We start from the raw sequence: 22,072 nt of genomic DNA on the forward strand, positions 1-22,072 counted from the left end.
TGCCCCTTGTCCACTCTGATTCTCGTGACTGGTAAAATTCCGCATCTAACTCTTTCCTGAAATCCATCTCATCTTTGTTTGAGATCCAAGTCACTACAGTGGTGTCATCAGCAAACTCGAAAATTGAGTTGGAGGGGAATTTGGACACACAGTCATAGGTGTATAAGGAGTAGAGTACAGGGTTGAGGACACAGCCTTGAGGATGATCATGGAGGAGGTGTCGTTGTCTATCCATACTAAATGCGGCCTATGGGTTAGGAAATCCAGAATCCAGTTGCAGAGGAGGGAGCAAGCTCCAGGCCACTGAGTTTGGAGATGAGTTTATCAGAATAATGATGTTGAAGGCTGTGCGGTTGTCAATAAATAGGTGTCTGATATAAAGTGTCTGGCCAGAACAGGACATAATTCTTTTCCCTCTTAATAAATCTCTTTATCCTCTCATACTAAATTCTAAACAGCTCTCAATCTTCAGGCTTGCCATTTTTCCTCGCAAATTTATATGACTCCACTTTGGATCAAATAGAACACTACAGCACAAACAGGCCCTTCGGCCCACAAGTTGCGCCAATCATATCCATACCGACCAGGTCATACAACTATCTAGAACTCCCAATCCCATTAAATCCCATGTACTCACCCAGAAGTCTTTTAAAAGACCCCAGCAAGTTCGCCTCTACCACCACCGACGGCAGCCGATTCCACTCGCTCACCACCCTCTGAGTGAAAAACATACCCCTGACATCTCCTCTGTCCCTGCTCCCCAGCACCTTAAACCTGTGTCCTCTCATAGCGACCATTTCAGCCCTGGGAAATAGCCTCCCAGAATCCACCCTATCTATTCCTCTCAACATTTTATAAACCTCTATCAGGTCGCCTCTCAACCTTCGTCTCTCCAGGGAGAAGAGACCTAGCTCCCTCAACCTATCTTCATAAGGAATGCCTCCCAATCCAGGAAACATCCTTGTAAATCTCCTCTGCACCCTCTCAATAGCTTCTACATCCTTCCTGTAGTGAGCGACCAGAACTGAGCACAGTACTCCAAGTGGGGTCTGGTACGGGTCTTATAAAGTTGCAGCATTACCTCCCGACTCCTAAACTCAATCCCTCGATTAATGAAGGCCAGTACACCATACGCCTTCTTGACCACATCCTCCACCTGCGAGGCCGATTTAAGAGTCCTATGGACCCAGGCCCCAAGTTCCTTCTGCGCCTCAACAATGCTAAGAGTCCTACCCTTGATATTGAACTCCTTCATCCCATTGGACCTGCCAATTGTTAAATGATTTTATGTACCATGGTTGGCCCATAGTTTGATGGTAATTGTCGAGTAAGGAATATGTCAAACCACACACTCAAACACAGTCCTGTTATTGCTGATGGCACATGCACCTCATGGATGCACAATTTTAAACTGATGTTCTGTTCTCAATCTATCCCATTTAGCACAGTGGTACCCAACCCAACTGGAGGAATATCCTCAATGTAAAACCAGGACTTTGTCTCCACATATGAAGTTGTACGAATGAATTAGTGGCACGATGGGAAAATTGGTCAAGTATTTGGGACAAAATAAGGAAAACTGACTCTGCGTAACCTAAGACATGAATAAGACCAGAGAAGGTCAAGACCTGATAAGTCTGACTCCACATAACTTCGGGCTGGATGAGTCAAGCGAGATAAGATCAGAAATGACAAAGGCATCAGCCTTCTTCTGTTCTATCAAAAGGATAAGATAAAAGTATGAATGATGAGACAAAGAGTTTTAGGCGGTCAGCAGGTTGTACCATGATTTATGTTATTGCTTATGATGCTACGACTGATTGAATTCCTGAATAAGCTCTGGTCACACAAACTGATAATAATTATGTATAAATACTGAATTGATTCTTTATGTTAGCATGGACTTGACAGCAGAGTTAGCAAGTCGTAATGACAGCTCTCTGAACTCAAGTTTTTTTTTAAGAACATAAGTTTTTGCCCGGACTGCATGCAGTGTTTTGAAAATAAAGACATTATTTCGTTGGAATGAACTTTGTTGAGTCTCTCGATCACAGTCAAGAATAATTGGAGATCGGAGACTCAAAGGGTGGTGAGTCTCTGGAATTCTCTGCCCGTTGAAGTGGTAGAGGCTACTTCACTGAATATATTTAAGTCACAGGTAGATAGGTTTCTGATAGACAAGGGGAATTAAGGGTGATGAGGAGAAAGCGGGAAAGTGGAACTGATCCACTTCAGATCAGCCATGATCTTATCGAATGGCTGGGCAGGCTCGAAGGGCTAGATGGCCTACTCCTGCTCCTATTTCTTATGTTCTTAAGAAGCAGGAAGATTTCCACTTCAACATACAGGTTCCAGAATATCACAATGTAAGTTCCTTAGGGGACAGTCCTGGGCCCAACCATCTTCCGTTGCTTCCTCAATAACCTTCCCTCCATGATAAGGTCAGAAGTGGTGATGTTCGCTGATGACTGCACAATGTTCAGAAAAATTTGTGACTCTTTACGTACTGAAGCAGTCCATGCCCAAATGCAGCAAGACCTGCACAATATCAGGCTTGGATTGAAAAGTGGCAAGTAACAGTGCCAAGTGATGATCAGCTCCAATAAAGGGCAATGTAACTATCACCCCTTGACATTCAATGGCATTACCATTTCTGAATACCTGTCAACATCCAGGCAGTTGCTATTGAACTGAAACTGAACTGGGCTAACCATATAAATAATCAGGCTACCAGACCAGGTCAGAGATTAGGAATCCTGAGGGGTTACTCACCTCCTGACTGCTCAAAATCTTTTCACCATCTAGAAGGCACAAGTCAAGGGTGTGATGGAATTCTCCCCATTTTCCTGGTTGGGTGCAGCTGCAATAACACTCAAGAAGCTCAACATCATTCTGGATAAAGCTAACCACTTGCCTGGTTCCCTTTCCATAAACATCCATTCCTTCTGCCACCGATATACATGGCAGCAGTCTGTACTAATGACAAGATGCGCTGCAGCAATTCACCAATGTTCCTGAAATGAAACCATCCAAACTCATGACCATTACTTTCTAGGACAAGGGTGGCAGATAACTCAGAACACTACAACCTGGAAAACCTCCTTCAAGTTACTCACTACTTGATCGCCATCTCTTCACTGTTGCTGGGTCAAAATTCTCTAAGTACTTCCCGAACAGCACTACGGATGGATCTACACCACAGGAGCCACAGCAGTTCAAGAATGCAGCTCACCAGCATCTTCTCAAAGGCAATTGGGGAAGGACAATAAATGTCGGCCTACGACAGTGCCCACATTCCATAAATGAATAAAAAAGGATTATGCATGGTCGCTCCACCAGGCAGATGCGTCTGGGATGGTAAGGGACATTTTTCTTTTGTTCTGATGCTCTCACAAGTTCATGCAAGTTCCCTCTGGCAGATATGTTCTTCAGGACTCAGCCAGCTCAGTCAGTGCTATCGAGCCACTTTTGGTGATGGACATTGAGATCCCCCACCCAGAATACATATTTTTCCCTTGTCTGTGCTTCTTGAAAGTGCAGTTTAGCATTGATGAATATTACTTTATCAGCTGAGGCAGAGTGCTAAGTGGTAATCAGCAGGAGGTTTACTTGTCCATTTTTTACACTGATGCATTCAACTTGCTGGAGAGTCAATACAGAAGACTCTCAAGGCCATAGCTCGAACTATAGGGTACAATTCTAAAGGAGGGGCTAGAGTAAAGGGACCTGAGTGTCTAAGTGCATAAATCATTGTACATGGAGGACAGATTGAGAAATAAAGCATACAGCGTCCTTGGTTTTATTAATAGGGACATAAAGCACAAAGCAAGGAAATTATGATAAACTTATATAAAAACTTGTTCAGCCTTAACTGGAGTATTGCATCCAGTTCTGGACACCACACTTTAGGAAGGATATGAAGGGATGGAAAGAGTGCAGAAAAGATTCACAAGAGTGGTTCCATGGATGAGGGACTTCAGTTATGAATAGAATAGTTGAGAGTATTTTGCTTGGAGAAGATAAGGTTGTGAGGAAATTTGACAGAAGTGTTGGAAACACTGAGGACTGTGGACAGAGTAGATAGGGAGAGACTATTTTCATTGGTGGAAGGATTGAGAACAGGGGCACAGAAGGTATTGACAAAAGTATCATGGAGGTATGATCTGGAAAGTGCTATCTCAGATTACAGCAGACTCAGTTGAGGCATTTAATAGGGAATTTGATTATTATCAAAAAAGCAAAGAACATTTTGGGGTGAAACAGTGGCCAGTGGTTAGGACTACTGTCTCACAGCATCAGGGACCCGAGTTCAATTCCAGCCGTGGGTGACTGTGTGGAGTTTGCACATTTACATGGAGATTTCTTCCGGGTGCTCCAGTTTCCTCCCACCGTCCAAAGACGTGTGGGTTAGGTTGATTGGCCATGCTAAATTGTCCCTTTGTGTTAGGGGGACTAACAGGATAAAGGGGATAGGGCCTGGGTGGGGTTCTGGTCGGAGCAGACTCAATGGGCTGAATGGCCTCTTTTTGCACTGTAGGGATTCCATAATTCTCTGAATGTGCAGAGAGAAGGTGGGAAAGGGGCACAAGGTGAACTACCCTTTTGGAAAGCTGGTACAGACAGCATGGGCAGATTGGGTACTGCAATAATTGCGATTTTGACTGGATAGCAACATGTTACCAGTAGGATTGGGCATACTCAGGGATGGTGACAGAGATCTGGGACAAAATCGAAAGTTTGAAATTCTGATTAGATGAATCAAATAATGGAATGATCACAGCATGGAAAAAATAGAAGTGGAACATTGGGCACTTCATGTCTATTCCAGGTCTCCAAAATAGCATTCCACAAGTGAGGAATGTGATGGAATATTCTCAACTTGCTTGACTGAGTGCAACTCCAATAACACTCAAACAACTTGACATCACCCAGGACAATCAGCCCACTAGATTTCACTCCTTTCCCCACCTTTCGTCACTAATGCACGGGTATCCTGTATACATCGTCTACAAGATGCACTGCAGCTTCTCACAAAGAAACTTAGGCAGCACCAAACTCCTGACCACTACCACTTAGAAGAACAAGGACAACAGGTGTATCAAAACACTTCCAGTTGCAAGTTCCTCTCCAAGTCACATAATATCCTGACATGGAGTTTTGTCACTATTCGTTCAACCGATGTTGACACCTCATCAGCAGTGCTATCAAGCGGCACTTATTTAGCAATGACCTGCTCATGGATGCTCAGTAAGAAGTCTCACAACACCAGGTTAAAGTCCAACAGGTTTATTTGGTGGCACAAGCTTTTGGAATGCCGCTCCTTCATCAGGTGAGTGCAGGATTTGGTTCACAAAACTCAAACTCAATTATAAGATTACAAGAATGGTTGGAATATGAGTCTTTACAGGTAATCAAATCTTTACAGGTGCAGATAATGTGAGTAGAAAGAGTTAAGCACAGGTTTAAGAGATTAAAAAGGTGTGAATTATCTCCAGCCAGGACATTTCGTGAGATTTTGCAAACTCAGGCAAGTTGTGGGAGTTACAGGTCATGTGACATGAACCAAGATCCCAGTTGAGGCTGTCCTCATGTGTGGGGAACTTGGCTATCAGTTTCTGCTCAGCGATTCTGCGTTGTCGTGTGTCATGAAGGCTGCCTTGGAGAATGCTTATCTGAAGATTAGAAAGTGAATGCCCGTGACTGCTGAAGTGTTCGTCGGAGCAAGCAGAGAGGAGGAATTTGTGGCGGGAGTGTGAAGGTAAGCAATTGACTATATTTCTTAGTTTTTCGTGGGGTTTCTCTTTTTTTTAACAAACTTCTTTAACAGTAAAGTGGAAATAGGCCAAGGGGTGACCTGGGAAGGGTTTGTTAGTGTACGAGGTTTAACAAGCAGGCCGCACTATCCAGCAGGCAGCATCGGTAGTGGGCAGCAGAGTGAGCAGGTAGCAGAGTGAGAGCTAAAGGGCTTTGGCTCAACGGACTTAGGCGGAAACGGGTGAGGCAAGGTAGGTTTAATTCTTAGTTTCATTTTCTGTGCAATCTGAAGAAAAGGGGAATTATGACATGAATATTGACACAAAGGTGAGTGGAAAAGCGAATTGCGTGGGTGACGTGGAAAGTCTGCAGAGAGATTTGGATAGGCTGAGTGAGTGGGCGAGGACCTGGCAGATGGAGTATAACATTGGCAAATGTGATGTTATCCACTTTGGAAGAAATAATAGTAAAATGGAACATTATTTAAAAGGCGAAAAGCTGCAGCATGCTCCTGTGCAGAGGGACCTGGGGGTCCTTGTGCATGAATCGCAAAAGCCCAGTCTGCAGGTGCAGCAGGTGATCAAGAAGGCGAATGGGATGCTGGCCTTTATAGCGAGGGGGATAGAATATAAAAGCAGGGAGGTCTTGCTGCAACTGTGCAGGGTACTGGTGAGACCGCAACTAGAGTACTGTGTGCAATTTTGGTCCCCTTATTTGCAAAAGGATATATTGGCCTTGGAAGGAGTACAGAGAAGGTTCACCAGGTTGATACCAGAGATGAGGAAGTTAGCTTATGAGGAGAGATTGAGTCGACTGGGCCTGTACTCGTTGGAGTTGAAAAGGCTGAGGGGTGATCTTATAGAGACATATAAGATAATGAAGGGGCTAGATAGGATAGAAGTAAGAAATTGTTTCCACTTAGAAGGGAAACCAGAACTAGACAGCACAGCCTCAAAATACGGGGGGTGCAGTTTAGAACAGAGTCGAGGAGGAACTTCTTCTCTCAGAGGGTAGTGAATCTCTGGAATCCTCTGTCCATTGAAGTGGTGGAGGCTACCTCGTTGAATATGTTTAAGTCACGGGTAGATAGATTTTTGATCGATAAGGGAATTAAGGGTGATGGGATGCAAGCAGGTAAGTGGAACTGATCCACTTCAGATCAGCCATGATCTTATTGAATGGCGGGGCAGGATCGAAGGGCTACATGGCCTACTCCTGCTCCTATTTCTTATGTTTTTATGTTCTTATGTTCTTATGAGCGTGAGGCCAGTTTGTTGTTCTCAGTGTCGGATGTGGGAGGTCCTGGAGCCTCCTAGCCTCCCAGATGTCCATGTCTGCGCCAGGTGCGTCGAGCTGCAGCTCCTAAAGGGCCCCATTCTGGTCAGGGAAAACGAGGAGGTGACAGATCGGAGTTACAGGCAGGTGGTCACACCGGGGCCACGGGAGACAGGCAAGTGGGTCACAGTTAGGAAGGGGAAAGGTCAGGTGCTAGAGAGCATTTCAGTAGCTGTGCCCCTTAGCAATAAGTACTCCTATTTGAGTACTATTGAGGGGGACAGCCTACCTTGTGGAAGCAATAGTGGCCGTGCCTCTGGCGCAGAGTCCAGTCCTGTGGCTCAGAAAGGTAAAGATAGGCGGAGGAAAGCAGTAATGACAGGGGACTCTACAGTCAGGGGGTCGGACAGGCAATTTTGTGGAGGCAGTTGAGAAACTCGAGTGATAGTTTGCCTACTTGGTGCCAGGATCTGGGATGTTTCTGGTCGCATCCAGGATATCCTGAAGTGGGAGGGAGAGGAGCCAGAGGTCGTGGTACATACTGGTACCACTGACATTGGTAGGAAAAGGGAAGGGGTCATGAAAAGAGAATATAAGGACTTAGGTGGAGAGTTGAGAAGAAGGAACACAAAGGTCATAATCTCGGGATTGCTGCCTGTGCCATGAGACAGCTAGAATAGTAATGGAAAGAGGATAAATGCGTGCCTGAGAGATTGGAGCAGGGGGCAGGGATTCAGGTACCTGGATCATTGAGACCTCTTTAGGGGCAGGTGTGACCAGTACAAAAAGGACAGGTTGCACTTGAATCCCAGGGGGACCAATATCATGGCCGGGAGGTTTGAGAGGTGTGACCAGTACAAAAAGGACAGGTTGCACTTGAATCCCAGGGGGACCAATATCATGGCCGGGGAGAGTTTAAACTAGAATGGTTGGGGGGTGGGAATCAAAGTGACTGGGAGAGAGGAGGTTCGCTCACAAATAGAGAGAGTTTGTTGACACTATGAGAGGGAGGATAGGCAGGTGATGGAGAAGGGGAACGCTCAGACCGAAGGTTTGAGATGTGTCCATTTTAACGCAAGAAGTGTTGTGAAAAAAGTGGATGAGCTTACAGCATGGATTGCTACTTGGAAATACAGAGGCTTGGATGACTCAGCGACAGGACTATATACTTCAAGTGCCGGGTTTCAAATGTTTCAGGAGGGACAAGGAGGGAGGAAAAAGAGGTGGGGAATGGCACTGTTGATCAGAGATAGTGTCACGGCTGTAGAAAAGGTGGACGCCATGGAGGGAGCGTCTACGGAGTCTCTGTGGGTGGAGGTTCAGAACAGGAAGGGGTCACTAACTTGACTGGGTGTTTTCTCAAGGCCGCCCAGTAGTACAGGAATGTTCAGGAGCAGATAGATAAACAGATCCTGGAAACATGTAATAATAACAGAGTTGTCGTGATGGGAGACTTTAATTTCCCAAAGATTGATTGGAATCTCCCTCAGGCAAGGGGTTTAGATGGGGAGGAGTTTGTTAGGTGTGTTCAGGAAGGTTTCCTGACACAATATGTGGATAAGCCTACAAGAGGAGAGGCTGTACATGATTTGGTATTGGGAAATGAACCTGGACAGGTGTCTGATCTCTTAGTGGGAGAGCATTTTGGGGACAGTGATCATAACTCTATCTCCCTTACATTGGCATTGGAGAGAGATAGGATCAGACAAACTAGGAAAGTGTTTTATTGGAGTAAGGGGAATTATGAGGCTATCAGGCAGGAAGATAGAGGCATAAATTGTAAAGAGGTTTTCTCAAGGAAATGTACAGAAGAAATGTGGCAAATTTTCAAGGAATATTTGTCTGGAGTTCTGTACAGCAACGTTCCAATGAGACAGGGAAGTTATAGTAGGCTAAAGGAACCGTGGTGCATTAAAGCTGGAATGAATTTAGTAAAGAAGGAAAGAAAAGCTTACAAAAGGTAAGCTAGAGATCTAGAAGAGTACGGCTAATAGGAAGGAACTTTAAAAGGAAATTAGGAGAGCCAGAAAGGGTCATGAGAAGGCCATGGCAGGTAGGATTAAGGAAAACTTCAAGGCATTCTACAAGTATGTGAAGAGCAAGAGGATAAGACGTGAAGGAATAGGGCCTATCAAGTGTGACGGTGGGAAGGTTTGTATAGAACCGATAGAAATTGCAGAGGTACTCAATGAATACTTTACTTCAGTATTCACAGTGGAAAAGGATCTTGGTGGTTGTAGTGCAGACTTGCAGCGGACTGAAAAGCTTGAGCATGTAGACATTAAAAAAGAGGATGTGTTGGAGTTTTGAAAAGCATCAAGTTAGATAAGTCACCGGGGCCGGATGGGATGTACCCCAGGTTACTGTGGGAGGCACGGGAAGAGATTGCTGAGCCTCTGACAATGATCTTTGTGTCATCAATGGAGACGGGAGGGGGTCCGGAGGATTGGAGGGTTGCGGATGTGGTTCCTTTGTTCAAGAAAGGGAGAAGAGATAGCCCAGGGAATTACAGACCGGTGCGTCTAACCTCAGTGGTTGGCAAGTTGATGGAGAAGATCCTGAGAGACAAGATTTATGAACATTTGGAGAGGTATAGTATGATCAAGAATAGTCAGCTCGGCTTTGTCAAAGGCAGATTGCGCCTTACGAGCCTGACTGAATTTTTTGAGGATGTGTCTAAACACGTTGATGAAGGAAGAGCAGTGGATGTGGTTTATATGGACTTCAGCAAAGCGTTTGATAAGGTTCACCATGCAAGGCTTATTGAGAAAGTGAGTGGGCATGGGATCCAAGGGGACATTGCTCTGTGGATTCAGAACTGGCTTGCCCACAGCAGGCAAAGAGTGGTTGTGGATGGGTCTTTTTCTGCATGGAGGTCAGTCACCAGTGGAGTGCCCCAGGGATCTGTTCTGGGATCCTAGCTCTTTGTGATTTTTATAAATGACATGGATGAGGGAGTGGAAGGATGGGTTTGCTGATGACACAAAGATTGGAGGTGTTGTGGACAGTGTGGAGGGATGTCAGAAGTTGCAGCGAGACATTGATAGGATGCAAGGCTGGGCGGAGAACTGGCAGATGGACTTCAACCAGATAAGTGTGTGGTGATTCATTTTGGCAGGTCAAATATGATGACAGATTATAATATTAAGGATGAGACTCTTGGCAGTGTGGAAGATCAGAAGGATCTTGGTGTCCAGGTTCATGGGACTCTCAAAGCAGCTTCGCAGGTAGAGGCTGTGGTTAAGCAAGTGTATGGTGTACTGGTGTTCATCAATCGAGGAATTGAGGTTAGGAGTCTAGAGATAATGCTGCAGCTATATAAGACCCTGGTCAGACCCCACTTGGAGTGTTGTGCTCAGTTCTAATCGCCTCATTACAGGAAGGATGTAGAAACCATAGAAAGGATGCAAAGGAGATTTACAAGGATGTTGCCTGGATTGGGTGGCATGCCTTATGAGGATAGGTTGAGAGAGCTTGGTCTTTTCTCCTGGGAGAGACAAAGGATGAGGGGTGACCTGATGGAACTGTATAAGACCCAACGAGCCTGCGCCGCCATTTTAACACCACCAGTCCCCCCCTCCACCCATGACCCTTATCTAATGTTTATGGCCATCCACATTGAGGGAAACTAATTTAGGGACAATTTATTACTGCCAATCAGCCTAATAGCACATCTTTGGGGTGTGGGAGGAAACCCACGCAAACACGGTGAGAATGCGCAAACTCCCACAGACACCGGCCCAAATCCGTGTGTCTGCACAGCAATCAGCGATAGTCACTGAGCTGTCGTCTTGCCCAGTATCTTGTCCAGTTTAGGCACACACTAACGACATGAAGCACTAGGCCAAGCTCGAACAACAAAGAGCAGCCTCAGTACGACTCATCGCGTGTATGCCTCTCGTTGGACACGAGGTGGACCGACTTAAAACCTGTGAATGAAAAGAGAAAAACATTATTATCATACTATACCCATTTACATTTCTAGGGACACCCCAACGCTAATGACCCTTATTTAAAGGTTCTCCTATATCCACCCATCTCCAACTCAGTCATGTGCCTGTCTAAGTTACTCTTAAAGGACTCTAGCGTGTTTGCCTCCACCACCTTATCTGGCAGAGCATTCCATACCCCCACTACCCTCTGTGTGAAAAACCTCCCTCTAATATCTGTGTTGTACCACTCCCCCCTCACCTTAAGTCCATGGCCCCTTGTCCTACGTGACTCTATTATAGGAAATAGCTTATCTCTGTTTGCTCTATCTATACCCTTCATAATCTTATATACCTCTATTAGATCCCCCCTCAGTCGGCGTCTTTCAAGGGAAAAGAGCCCCAATTTCTTCAATCTTTCCTCATACCCCAGTCCTTCCATACCAGGCAACATCCTGGTAAACCTCCTCTGCACTCTCTCCAGAGTCTCCACGTCCTTCTGGTAGTAAGACTGTACGCAGTACTCCAAATGCGGCCTAACCGACGTTCTGTACAACTGCAACATTAGACTCCAGCTCTTATATTCTATACCCCTTCCTATAAAGGCTAACATACCATAGGCTTTCTTCACCACACTCTCCACTTGCACTGCCACCTTCAAAGACTTGTGCACTTGCACCCCCAGGTCTCGCTGCGACTCTATACTCCTTACAGGCTTACCCTTTATCATATAACTTCCCCCTACATTATTCCGGCCAAAATGCATCACCTCACATTTATCCGGATTAAACTCCATTTGCCACCTATCTGCCCAATCAACCAGCCTATCAATTTCCTGCTGTATTGCCAGACACTGCTCCTCACTGCCCGCCAATCCAGCCATCTTGGTGTCATCAGCAAATTTGCTGATCACACCACCTACTCCCTCTTCCAAATCATTTATATACACTACAAAGAGAAGAGGTCCCAGTACCGAGCCCTGCGGCACACCACTAGTGACAGAACTCCAGCTAGAAAAAGACCCCTCCACAACTACTCTCTGACTCCTCTTTGCAAGCCAGTTCTCTACCCGTCTAGATACCTGACCACATATCCCATGACCCTTAATCTTCTGTACTAACCTACCATGAGGGACTTTGTCAAACGCCTTACTGAAACCCATACAGACGACATCAACGGCTCGTCCTTCGTCAACCGTTTTTGTCACCTCCTCAAAGAATTCGACCAGATTCGTAAGGCAAGACTTCCCCTTGACAAAGCCATGCTGCGTATCCTTAATCAGATCGCAACGCTCCAAGTGCGCATATATCCTATCCCTAAGAATCCTCTCCATCAACTTACCTACCACTGACGTTAAGCTCACCGGCCTATGGTTACCTGGGCTATCCCTCCTACCCTTTTTAAACAACGGTACCACGTTCGCTATCCTCCAGTCCTCTGGGACCTCACCTGTGTCCAAAGAGACAAAGATTTGCATCAGAGGGCCAGCAATCTCATCCCTCGCCTCTCTAAGCAGCCTAGGATAAATGCAATCAGGCCCCGAGATTTATCGGTCTTAATGCCCTCTAAAAGCCCTAACACTTCTTCCCTCGTAATCAATAGATCTTTCAATCGGTCTACCACTCCCTCAATGACCGTACTAGACATCAAGCCCCTCTCCTTCGTGAATACCGACGCAAAGTATTCATTCAGGATCTCCCCCATTCCCTCTGCCTCTAAGCACAATTCCCCACATCTGTCCTTGAGAGGACCGATTTTACCCCTAACCACCCTTTTGTTCTTAAGATAGGAGTAAAACGCCTTTGGATTCTCCTTAACCCTACCTGCCAAAGCCATCTCATGCCCCCTCTTTGCTCTCCTAACTCCCCTTTTGAGCTCCCTCCTACTCTCTCTGTATTCCTCCAACGCTCTCTCCGTTCCCAGCTGCTTAGACCTGGCATACGCCTCTCGTTTCTTCCTAACCAGGTCTTCTATATCCCTCGCAATCCACGGTTCCCTAATCCTACTTTTCCCATCCTTTCTCCTAACCGGCACATGCCTTTCCTGCACCCTTTGCAGTTTTCCCTTGAAAGACTCCCACATGCCTAACGTGGTCTTGCCTTCCAACAGCCTATCCCAGTCTGTATCCCTCAGCTCCTGCCTAATCCGGCTGTATCTAGCCTTCCCCCAATTTAGCACCCTCCCCTTAGGACAGCTCTCATCTTATTCCATTCATATCCTAAAGTAGACGGAGTTGTGGTCACTATTAGCCACATGTTCGCCTACTGCAACCTCAACCACCTGACCTGGCTCATTTCCCAGAACTAAATCAAGTATCGCCCCCTCTCTAGTCGGACTATCTACATACTGTTGCAAGGATCCTTCCAATACACATCTTACGAATTCCTCCCCATCAGACCCCCAGCTCTAGGCACCTTCCAATCCACCCCAGGGAGATTAAAATCTCCCACTACAACAACCCTATTCTCCCTACACTTATCCAAAATGTCCCTACATATACCCTCTTCCACTGCCCGCGGGCTATCAGGTGGCCTATAGTACACTCCTAGCATAGTAATGGCCCCCTTCCTATTCCTCAACTCCACCCACAAAGACTCAATGTCCAACCCCTCCATGTTATCCTCCCTCTGCACCGCTGTGATCTGCTCCCTAACTAAGGGTGCCACTCCCCCTCCTCTTTTCAACCCACCTCTATCACACCTAAAACACTTATACCCGGAACATTTAGCTGCCAGTCCTGCCCCTCCTTTAACCACGTCTCTGTCACTGCCACCACATCTAAATTCCTCGCGAACATCAAGGCCCTAAGTTCATCCGACTTCCCTGTCACACTCCTCGCATTAAAACAGATGCACCTAAGACCCTCAGGCCCTCTCGGATCCTCCTTCTCCTGGCAGATTTCCCTATCAACTAGACTTCCCCTGACCTCCAACTCACTCCCAGTGAGTGAGCTGTCTCTCTCCTCCCCACCCCCCCTCCATACTAGTTTAAACCCTGCCTAAACACTCCAGCCAACCTCCCAGCTAAAATATGTGTCCCCTTCCCATTTAAGTGTTCCCTATCCCTCTTATACAAATGCCCTTCCTTTGCAAAGACTTCCCAATGGTCAACAAAACTGAAACCCTCTGTCCTGCACCAATCCCTCAGCCACGCATTCAGCTGCAGGATCTCATTATTCTTATCCCTGCTATTGCTGGGCACTGGCAGCAGACCAGAGATCGCCACCCTGGAGGCCCTACACTTCAGCCTGGCTCCCAACTCCCTGAACTGTGTACGTATTTCCCCCCTACTCTTTCTTCCTATGTCCCTCTCTCCTACATTTATAATTACATCCGCCTGGGTCCCTTGGCCCTTCAAGATTCCCTCTACCCTCTCTGACACATCCTGTACCCCAGCTCCAGGGAGGCAGACCACCATCTTGGAATCCCGCTTTTGCCCACAGAACCGCCTATCAATTCCTCTAACCCTCCCATCCCCCAGCACTATCTCACATCCAGCCCCCTTCCTTCCCTCTGAGGCATTTTCCTCTTCCCCTCGTGCCCTTTCCACCTCAGTTGGTGCCTTACCCCTGCTGTCTTGAGAAACTACCCCTGGGGTAGCCTTTGGAACATTACTCCTCTTCTTTTTCCCCTTCCTAACTGTAACCCACCCATCCCGCCTCCTTGACTCTGAGGTCCCCTCTTGAATCTGGTTCCTATTCATTAATGCCTCATTTTCCCTCACTAAAAATAAATCCTCCAGCCTCAGCTCCAGTTGCCTAACCCGGGCCCTGTTTTCTCTTTACCTCCCTTTTGAATAGCGGGTCAGTCATTTTAGCTCTGGGACATCACTGCAGGAGGTCCTCAGAGTAAAGTACTAGGACCAACCATCTTCAGCTGCCTCCTTTCATTATAAAGTCAGAAGACAGGATGTTTGCACGTGACTGCACAATGTTCGGCACCATTTGCAACTCCTCAGACACTGAAGTAGTCCATGTTCAAAGCAGGAAGAAGTGTACAATATCCAGGCTTCTGCTGACAAACAGCAAGTAATATTTGTGCCACACAAGAGAGGATCTGACCATCATCCCCTGACTTGATATTGTTATACCCAACTGTCAACATGCTGGGAGCTACCATGGACCAGAAGCTGAACTGACCATATAAATCATGTGACACAAGAGCAGATCAATGGCGAGGAATCTTCTGAATAGTTAATCATTTCCTGACTCCCGAAAGCATATTTGTAGTAGGGTTAAAAGGGAGCTTCGGCTGCAACAAGGTTGGAAGGGATAGAAGGGGATAAGGCAGCCTAGTTGCAAATAACTACCTCCCAGACAATACTAAACAGCCACATTCCAGATGCTGATCTTCAGAGATTGTAGCAATGATTAAGAAGTCAACACTATTTACCATGACCCCCACAATGTCTGGAAATTATGCACTGTGCCTCTGGGAAACTAACCCAGCATCGGATCAGTGTGATGATTGACATCCACAGTTGAAATTTACATGTTAAAAGGTGCTGATTTGATATTGCAACGAGGTCAACATGATCAATAAAGAATCTGAACAAGAGAACAATTCAAGGTAAAAGCACACAGGATAACTGAAATAACAATTATCACTAGACAATTAATCCAGAAACTCAACTGTAGTTCGAGGGATCCAGGTTCAAATCCCGTCATGGGAGATAGTGGAATTTGAATTTAGTAAAAAATATCTGGAGTTAAGGACCTACTGATGACCATGAAACATTTGCCAATTGTTTGCCAGTGAAAAACCCATCTGGTTCACTAATGTCCGCTAGGGAAGGAAGTCTTCCATCCTCATGGTCTAGCCTCCATGTGACTCCAGAGCCACAGCAATGTGGTTGACTCTCAACTGCCCTTGGAAATGGCCCAACATGCCATTCAGTTCAAGGGTGACTAGGGATGGGCAATAAATGCTGGCTAGCCAGTGACGCCCATGTTCACCAATGAATAAAAAAAAACAATGTGACAAAAGCAGGACTGAGAGCAACAAATGCTGACTGAATCAGAATCTCACATGTAAAGGTTGTAATGCAAAAAGGTATAAGAATGCTGGAAGAACCCACAGGGAGCACAGTAGCTCAGAAGCAACATTAACTAACAGCTTTGGGTGCTCACCCTCATGCATGTTGGACAAGTTTGAATAAACTGTTTTGTTGAAGCTCCATGTGGTCTCAGAGGATCAATTTCTTTCCCTCCAGCACTGTTTAAGGTACAAGTCAGGAGTGATGAAATGCTCCCTACTTGCCTGGAGGACAGCAACTTCAACATTCAAAATCTTGACATCATGATGGACAAAACTTGATTGGTATTCCTTCCATAAACATCCACACCCTCTACTACTGACGCCCAGTACCAGCTGTGTGTAGTATCTACAAGATGCAGTGTAGGAACTCACCAAGGATCCTTAGACAGCACCTTTCAAACCCATGACCACTTCTATCTAGAAGAACAAGATACTTGGGAACACCATCACCTGGAGGTTCCCCTTCAAGGGACTCACCATCCTGACTGGGAAATATATTGCTGTTCCTGGGTTAAAATCCTGGAATTCCTCCCGAACAGCAATGTAGGTGTACCTACTCATCAAGGACTGCAGTAGTTCAAGAAGGCAGTTCACCACCACCTTCTTAAGGGTAGTAGGGCAATTAGGTATGGGCAATAAATGCTGGTTTAACCAGCGATGCTCATAGAACATAGAACACTACAGCACAAATAGGCCCTTCGGCCCACAAGTTGCACCGATCATATCCATACCTACCAGGCTTATCTATAACTCTCAATCCCATTAAATCCCATGTACTCATCCAGAAGTCTCTTAAAAGACCCCAACGAGTTCACCTTCACCACCACCAACGGCAGCCGATTCCACTCACTCACCACCCACTGAGTGAAAAACTTACCCCTGACATCCCTCCGTACCTGCTCCCCAGCACCTTAAACCTGTGTCCTCTCGTAGCGACCATTTCAGCCCTGGGAAATATCCTCCGAGAATCCACCCTATCTATACCTCTCAACATCTTATAAACCTCTATCAGGTCGCCTCTCAACCTCTCAATTTATAACCGGTAAATGAATAAAAAGAATTCAGTGTCTGAATCCTGAAAATTCTTTCCTTCCTCAAGAGAAATTATGGATGGATAATAAATGTTGAACTTGTGACTTACACACAAACACATGGGTTAATTTGTTGGGAGATGTCAGGTCTTAGGTACTCACGTGATTAACTGAGCATTGTCATTGTGCATTCGTGGGAGAAGATTTTCCTTTCTCCATTTGAGGAATCGATTCATTGTATCCTTCGCGCTCTCATCCACTCTGATCTGGTCCGTAGTCCACACCTCTGCTCCAATCAGAGCAATGCGGATATTATATGGTCTGTAATACTGGAAAGAAGAAAAATGTTTGGGACTAAAATGAGTAAATGTACCCAAAACTGATGATCTTGCATGGACAGAAAACCAAATTCAACTGAATAGTGATGTAAGTTGGATGTGAAATTCATCACTCAAGTTAGAACCAGACTGACTGTTGAAAAATAAAAAGGATTTAGAGAAGCAAAGATAGTGGGTGGCACAGTAGCACAGTGGTTAGCACTGCTGCTTCACAGCTCCAGGGTCCTGGGTTTGATTCCCGGCTCGGGTCACTGTCTGTGTGCAGTTTGCACATTCTCCTCGCGTCTGCGTGGGTTTCCTCCGGGTGCTCCGGTTTCCTCCCACAGTCCAAAGATGTGCGGGTTAGGTTGATTGGCCATGCTAAGAAATTGCCCCTTTGTGTCCAGGCATGTGTAGGTTAGAGGGATTAGTGGGTATAATATGGGGGTAGGGCCTAGGTGGGATTGTGTTCGGTGCAGACTCGATGGGCCGAAGGGCCTTTTCCTGCACTGTAGGGTTCTATGATTCTAGAATATGGAAAGAGACAGGCAGCTCATGGGAAAATGAAACCAAAAGTATTTTACAGACAGAGAAGACATGGAACAGAGAAGGAAACAAAATGGATAGGAATTTCTACACAATCTATTGTGTGTTTGCCATGGAGAAAGTGGACTGCCATTCACCAGTGGTGTGACAATCTGGTAATTGTCAACAGGATTTCCTCTTGAATGCACCTGCTGTTGGCAAACTGGAAGATCCTACCAGCGTGAACAGCCAGAAAATTCCAGCCTAGAGGAAGTGTCACTAAATAAGAAACTTATATCTGTACCATTATGACCACACTGTGTCTTAAAGAAATGTGTTTAGTCATATTTCTCTGCAGGTTTTTTAAGAAATTCGTTTGCAAGATTTTAGAAACAGAAATATAGAAAAACTACAGCACAATACAGGCCTTTCAGCTCTCAAAGTTGTGCCAAACATGTCCCTATCTTAGAGATTACTAGGCTTACCTATAACCCTCTATCTTACTAAGTTCCATGTACTTATCTAAAAGTCTCTTAAAAGACCCTATCAAATCCGCCTCCACCACCGTTGCCGGCAGCCCATGCCACGCGCCCACCACTCTCTGAGTGAAAAGCCTACCCCTGACATCTCCTCTGTACCTACTCCACAGCACCTTAAACCTGTGTCCTCTTGTGGCAACCATTTCAGCCCTGGGAAAAAGCCTCTGACTATCCACTTGCTGAATACCTCTCAATATCTTATACACTTCTTACAGGTCACCCCTCATCCTTCGTCTCTCCAAGGAGAAAAGGCTGAGCTCCCTCGACCTATCCTCATAAGGCATGCTCCACAATCCAGGCAACATCCTTGGAGATCTCCTCTGCAACCTTTCTATGGCTTCCACATCCTTCCTGTAATGAGGTGACCAGAACTGAGCACAGCACTCCAAGTGAGGTCTGACTAGGGTCGTATACAGCTGCAACATTATCTCCCAACTCCTAAACTCAATTCCTCAATTGATGAAGCCAGTACACCATCCACCTTTTTAACCACAGCTTCAACCTGCGCAGCTGCTTTGAGCGTCCTATGAACTCAGACCCCAAGATCCTTCTGTTCTTCCACACTGCCAAGAGTCCTACCATTAGTATTATATTCTGCTATCCTATTTGACCTGCCAAAATGAACCACTTCACACTTATCTGTGTTGAACTCCATCTGCCACTTCTCCGCCCAGTCTTGCATCCTATCAATGTCTTGCTGCAACTTCTGACACCCCTCCACACTATCCACAACACCTCCAACCTTTGTGTCATCAGCAAACTTACCAACCCATCTCTCCACTTCCTCATCCAGATCACAAAGAGTAAGAGTCTCAGAACAGGTCCCTGGGGCACTGATGATCAATCTCCATGAAGAATATGACCCATCTATAACCACTCTTTGCCTTCTGTGGGCAAGCCAGTTCTGGATCCACAAAGCAATGTCCCCTTGGATCCCATGCTCCCTCACTTTCTCAATAAGCCTTGCATGGGGCACCTTATCAATGCCTTGCAGAAGTCTAGATACACATCTACTGCTCTTCCTTCATCAATGTGTTTAGTCACATCTTCAAAAAATTCAGTCAGGCTCGTAAGGCACGATCTGCCTTTGACAAAGCCATGCTGACTACTCTTAATCATACTATACCTCTCCAAATGTTCATAAATCCTGCCTCTCAGGATCTTCTCCATCAACTTACCAACCGCTGAGGTTAGACTCACTGATCTATAATTTCCAGGGCTATCTCTACTCCCTTCCTTGAATAAAGGAACATCCGCAATCCTCCAATCCTCCGGAACCTCTCCTGTCTCCACTGACGTTGCAAAGATCATCGCCAGAGGCTCAGCAATCTCCTTCCTCGCCTCCCACAGTAGTCTGAGGTACATCCCATCTGGTCCCGGCAACAAATCTAACTTGATGCTTTTCAGAACCTCCAACACATCCTCTTTCTTAATGTCTACATGCTCAAGCTTTTCAGTCCGCTGCAAGTCTGCACTACAGCCACCAAGACGCTTTTCCACTGTGAATACTGAAGTAAAGTATTCATTAAGTACCTCTGCTAATTCTTCCGGTTCCATACAAACTTTCCCACTGTCACATTTGATAGTCCTATTCTTTTACGTCTTATCCTCTTGGAATTCTACAATTCGAAGGATCAAGGCTGAGACTTCATAGGGCAACCAGACCCAATGTTGGCTCTGTACTCACTTCCCTGCCACCCTCACCTCCTCAAAAATGCAATTTGTGCTCCCCCTACAAACACTGAGTGTCTGTGGAAGCTTTGGTAATCTTCATCCAACGGGCACCTACCTGAAGGCAATAACCCAACCCTGTGGCCATTAAGACATTGGCATGGCCGCATGTTAGGAGGAACTATGCCCATGGGGACATTCGGTTGGGTGATCTTCCATTGAACTCCTGTACTTACCTTGCTGATTACGACAATCAAGAAGCCCGGTTCCGCTTCCGCGATCTGTCTGGTCCCACGACATCCTTTTGGGATTGCGCAACTAACAATCCCTCATGCATCACTCAGGCCCCCCCCGCTTCCAAGGCTGAACTCCACAACACCAGGGTGAGTGCGATTGCCAGCGTCACACCTCATCATCAACGGTCTCATGACCGTCTGGCCTTCTGACTGCATCTATCTCAAGGGATCAGGGCCTTGTGATCATGGGAATCGGTCCAGACGTGCAGACTAAGTAGCCCTAAGGGACCTATGTCTCAGTTAGACTTGTTATATCCATTGGTACGTCCAGGAGAAAACTCCCCATACCCATTATTGGCTCACCCTTTGCCAAAACTTCATATTCTGTTAACTGACCCTTGTTTGCAATGGCGCGTTCTGGCTTTGTGGGGATGGAGCCTACAAGACCCTCCCTGTCGAGTGGGTCAGCACCTGCACCATAGGTCACATGATCCCCGAGGCGTTTGGGGTCAAGAACCTATTCATCCACTCCCTCCCTTGGGCAGCATGGTAGCACAGTGGTTAGCACTGTTGCTTCACAGTTCCAGGATCCTGGGTTTGATTCCCGGCTCGGGTCACTGTCTGAATGGAGTTTGCACGTTTGTCTGCGTGAGTTTCCTCCGGGTACTCCGGTTTCCTCCCACAGTCCAAAGATGTGCAGGTTAGATTGATTGGCCATGCTAAGAAATTGCCCCTCAGTGTCTAGGGATGCATAAGTTACAGGGATTTGTGGGCATAATATGTAGGGATATGGGGGTAGGGCCTGGGTGGGATTGTGTTTGGTACAGACTCAATGGGCCAAAGGGCCTCTTTCTGCACTGTAGTGTTCTATGATCTATGATCTATTCACAACCATCAAAGCTTTGTGAAGCGGTCAGTTCCAAACCCACTAATCACCTGTAACATCAGTTTCCACTAGTTTGGACTTCCAGGTCTTGGAGTTTCAGAATTAGAAAAGGCAATTATTAATATTTCCATGGATGCCATTCAGGGCCTGCAGTTGGAGATTCAGTCCCTTTTTAGGTGTTACTTCAGAACCACATAGAACATAGAACACTACAGCGCAGAACAGGCCCTTCGGCCCACGATGTTGCGCCGACCAGTTAAAAAACAATGACCCACTAACCTAATCCAATCCTTTTTCGTCCGTAAACCTATCCACCAATCTCTTAAACGCCCCCAAACTAGGCGCATTTACAACTGCAACAGGCAGGGCATTCCAATCCCTCTGGGTAAAGAACCAACCCCTGACATCTGTCCTATAACTACCCCCCCTTAATTTAAAGCCATGCCCCCTCGTGCTAGCTTTCTCCATCCGAGGAAAAAGGCTATCACTATCCACCCTATCTAAACCTCTAATCATCTTATATGTTTCAATAAGATCCCCTCTTAGCCGCCTTCTTTCTAGCGAAAACAACCCCAAATCCCTCAGTCTCTCCTCATAGGACCTCCCTTCCATACCAGGCAACATCCTGGTAAACCTCCTCTGCACCCTCTCCAAAGCCTCCACATCCTTCCTGTAATGTGGGGACCAGAACTGCACACAGTACTCCAAGTGCGGCCGCACCAGAGTTGTGTACAGTTGCAACATGATGCTGCGACTCCTAAATTCAATCCCCCTACCAATAAACGTCAAGACACCGTATGCCTTCTTAACAACCCTATCTACTTGATTCCCAACTTTCAGGGATCTATGTACACATACACCTAGATCCCTCTG

At 46.2% G+C, this 22,072-nt stretch overlaps 1 protein-coding gene across 1 annotated transcript in view; it reads right to left on the reverse strand.

Annotated features, from left to right (window-relative positions):
* Positions 1-22,072, reverse strand: part of LOC145348462 (disintegrin and metalloproteinase domain-containing protein 12-like) — a 313,921-nt gene that overhangs the window by 160,908 nt on the left and 130,941 nt on the right. Inside the window, exon 9 of the mRNA XM_080196650.1 lies at positions 17,188-17,354. Coding sequence (XP_080052776.1) covers positions 17,188-17,354 — 167 coding nt within the window. The remainder of the gene's footprint in view (positions 1-17,187; positions 17,355-22,072) is intronic.

The sequence above is a fragment of the Carcharhinus amblyrhynchos genome, chromosome 1 (assembly GCF_965287045.1).
Source record: "Carcharhinus amblyrhynchos chromosome 1, sCarAmb.v2.hapA, whole genome shotgun sequence".
NCBI lineage: Eukaryota > Metazoa > Chordata > Chondrichthyes > Carcharhiniformes > Carcharhinidae > Carcharhinus > Carcharhinus amblyrhynchos.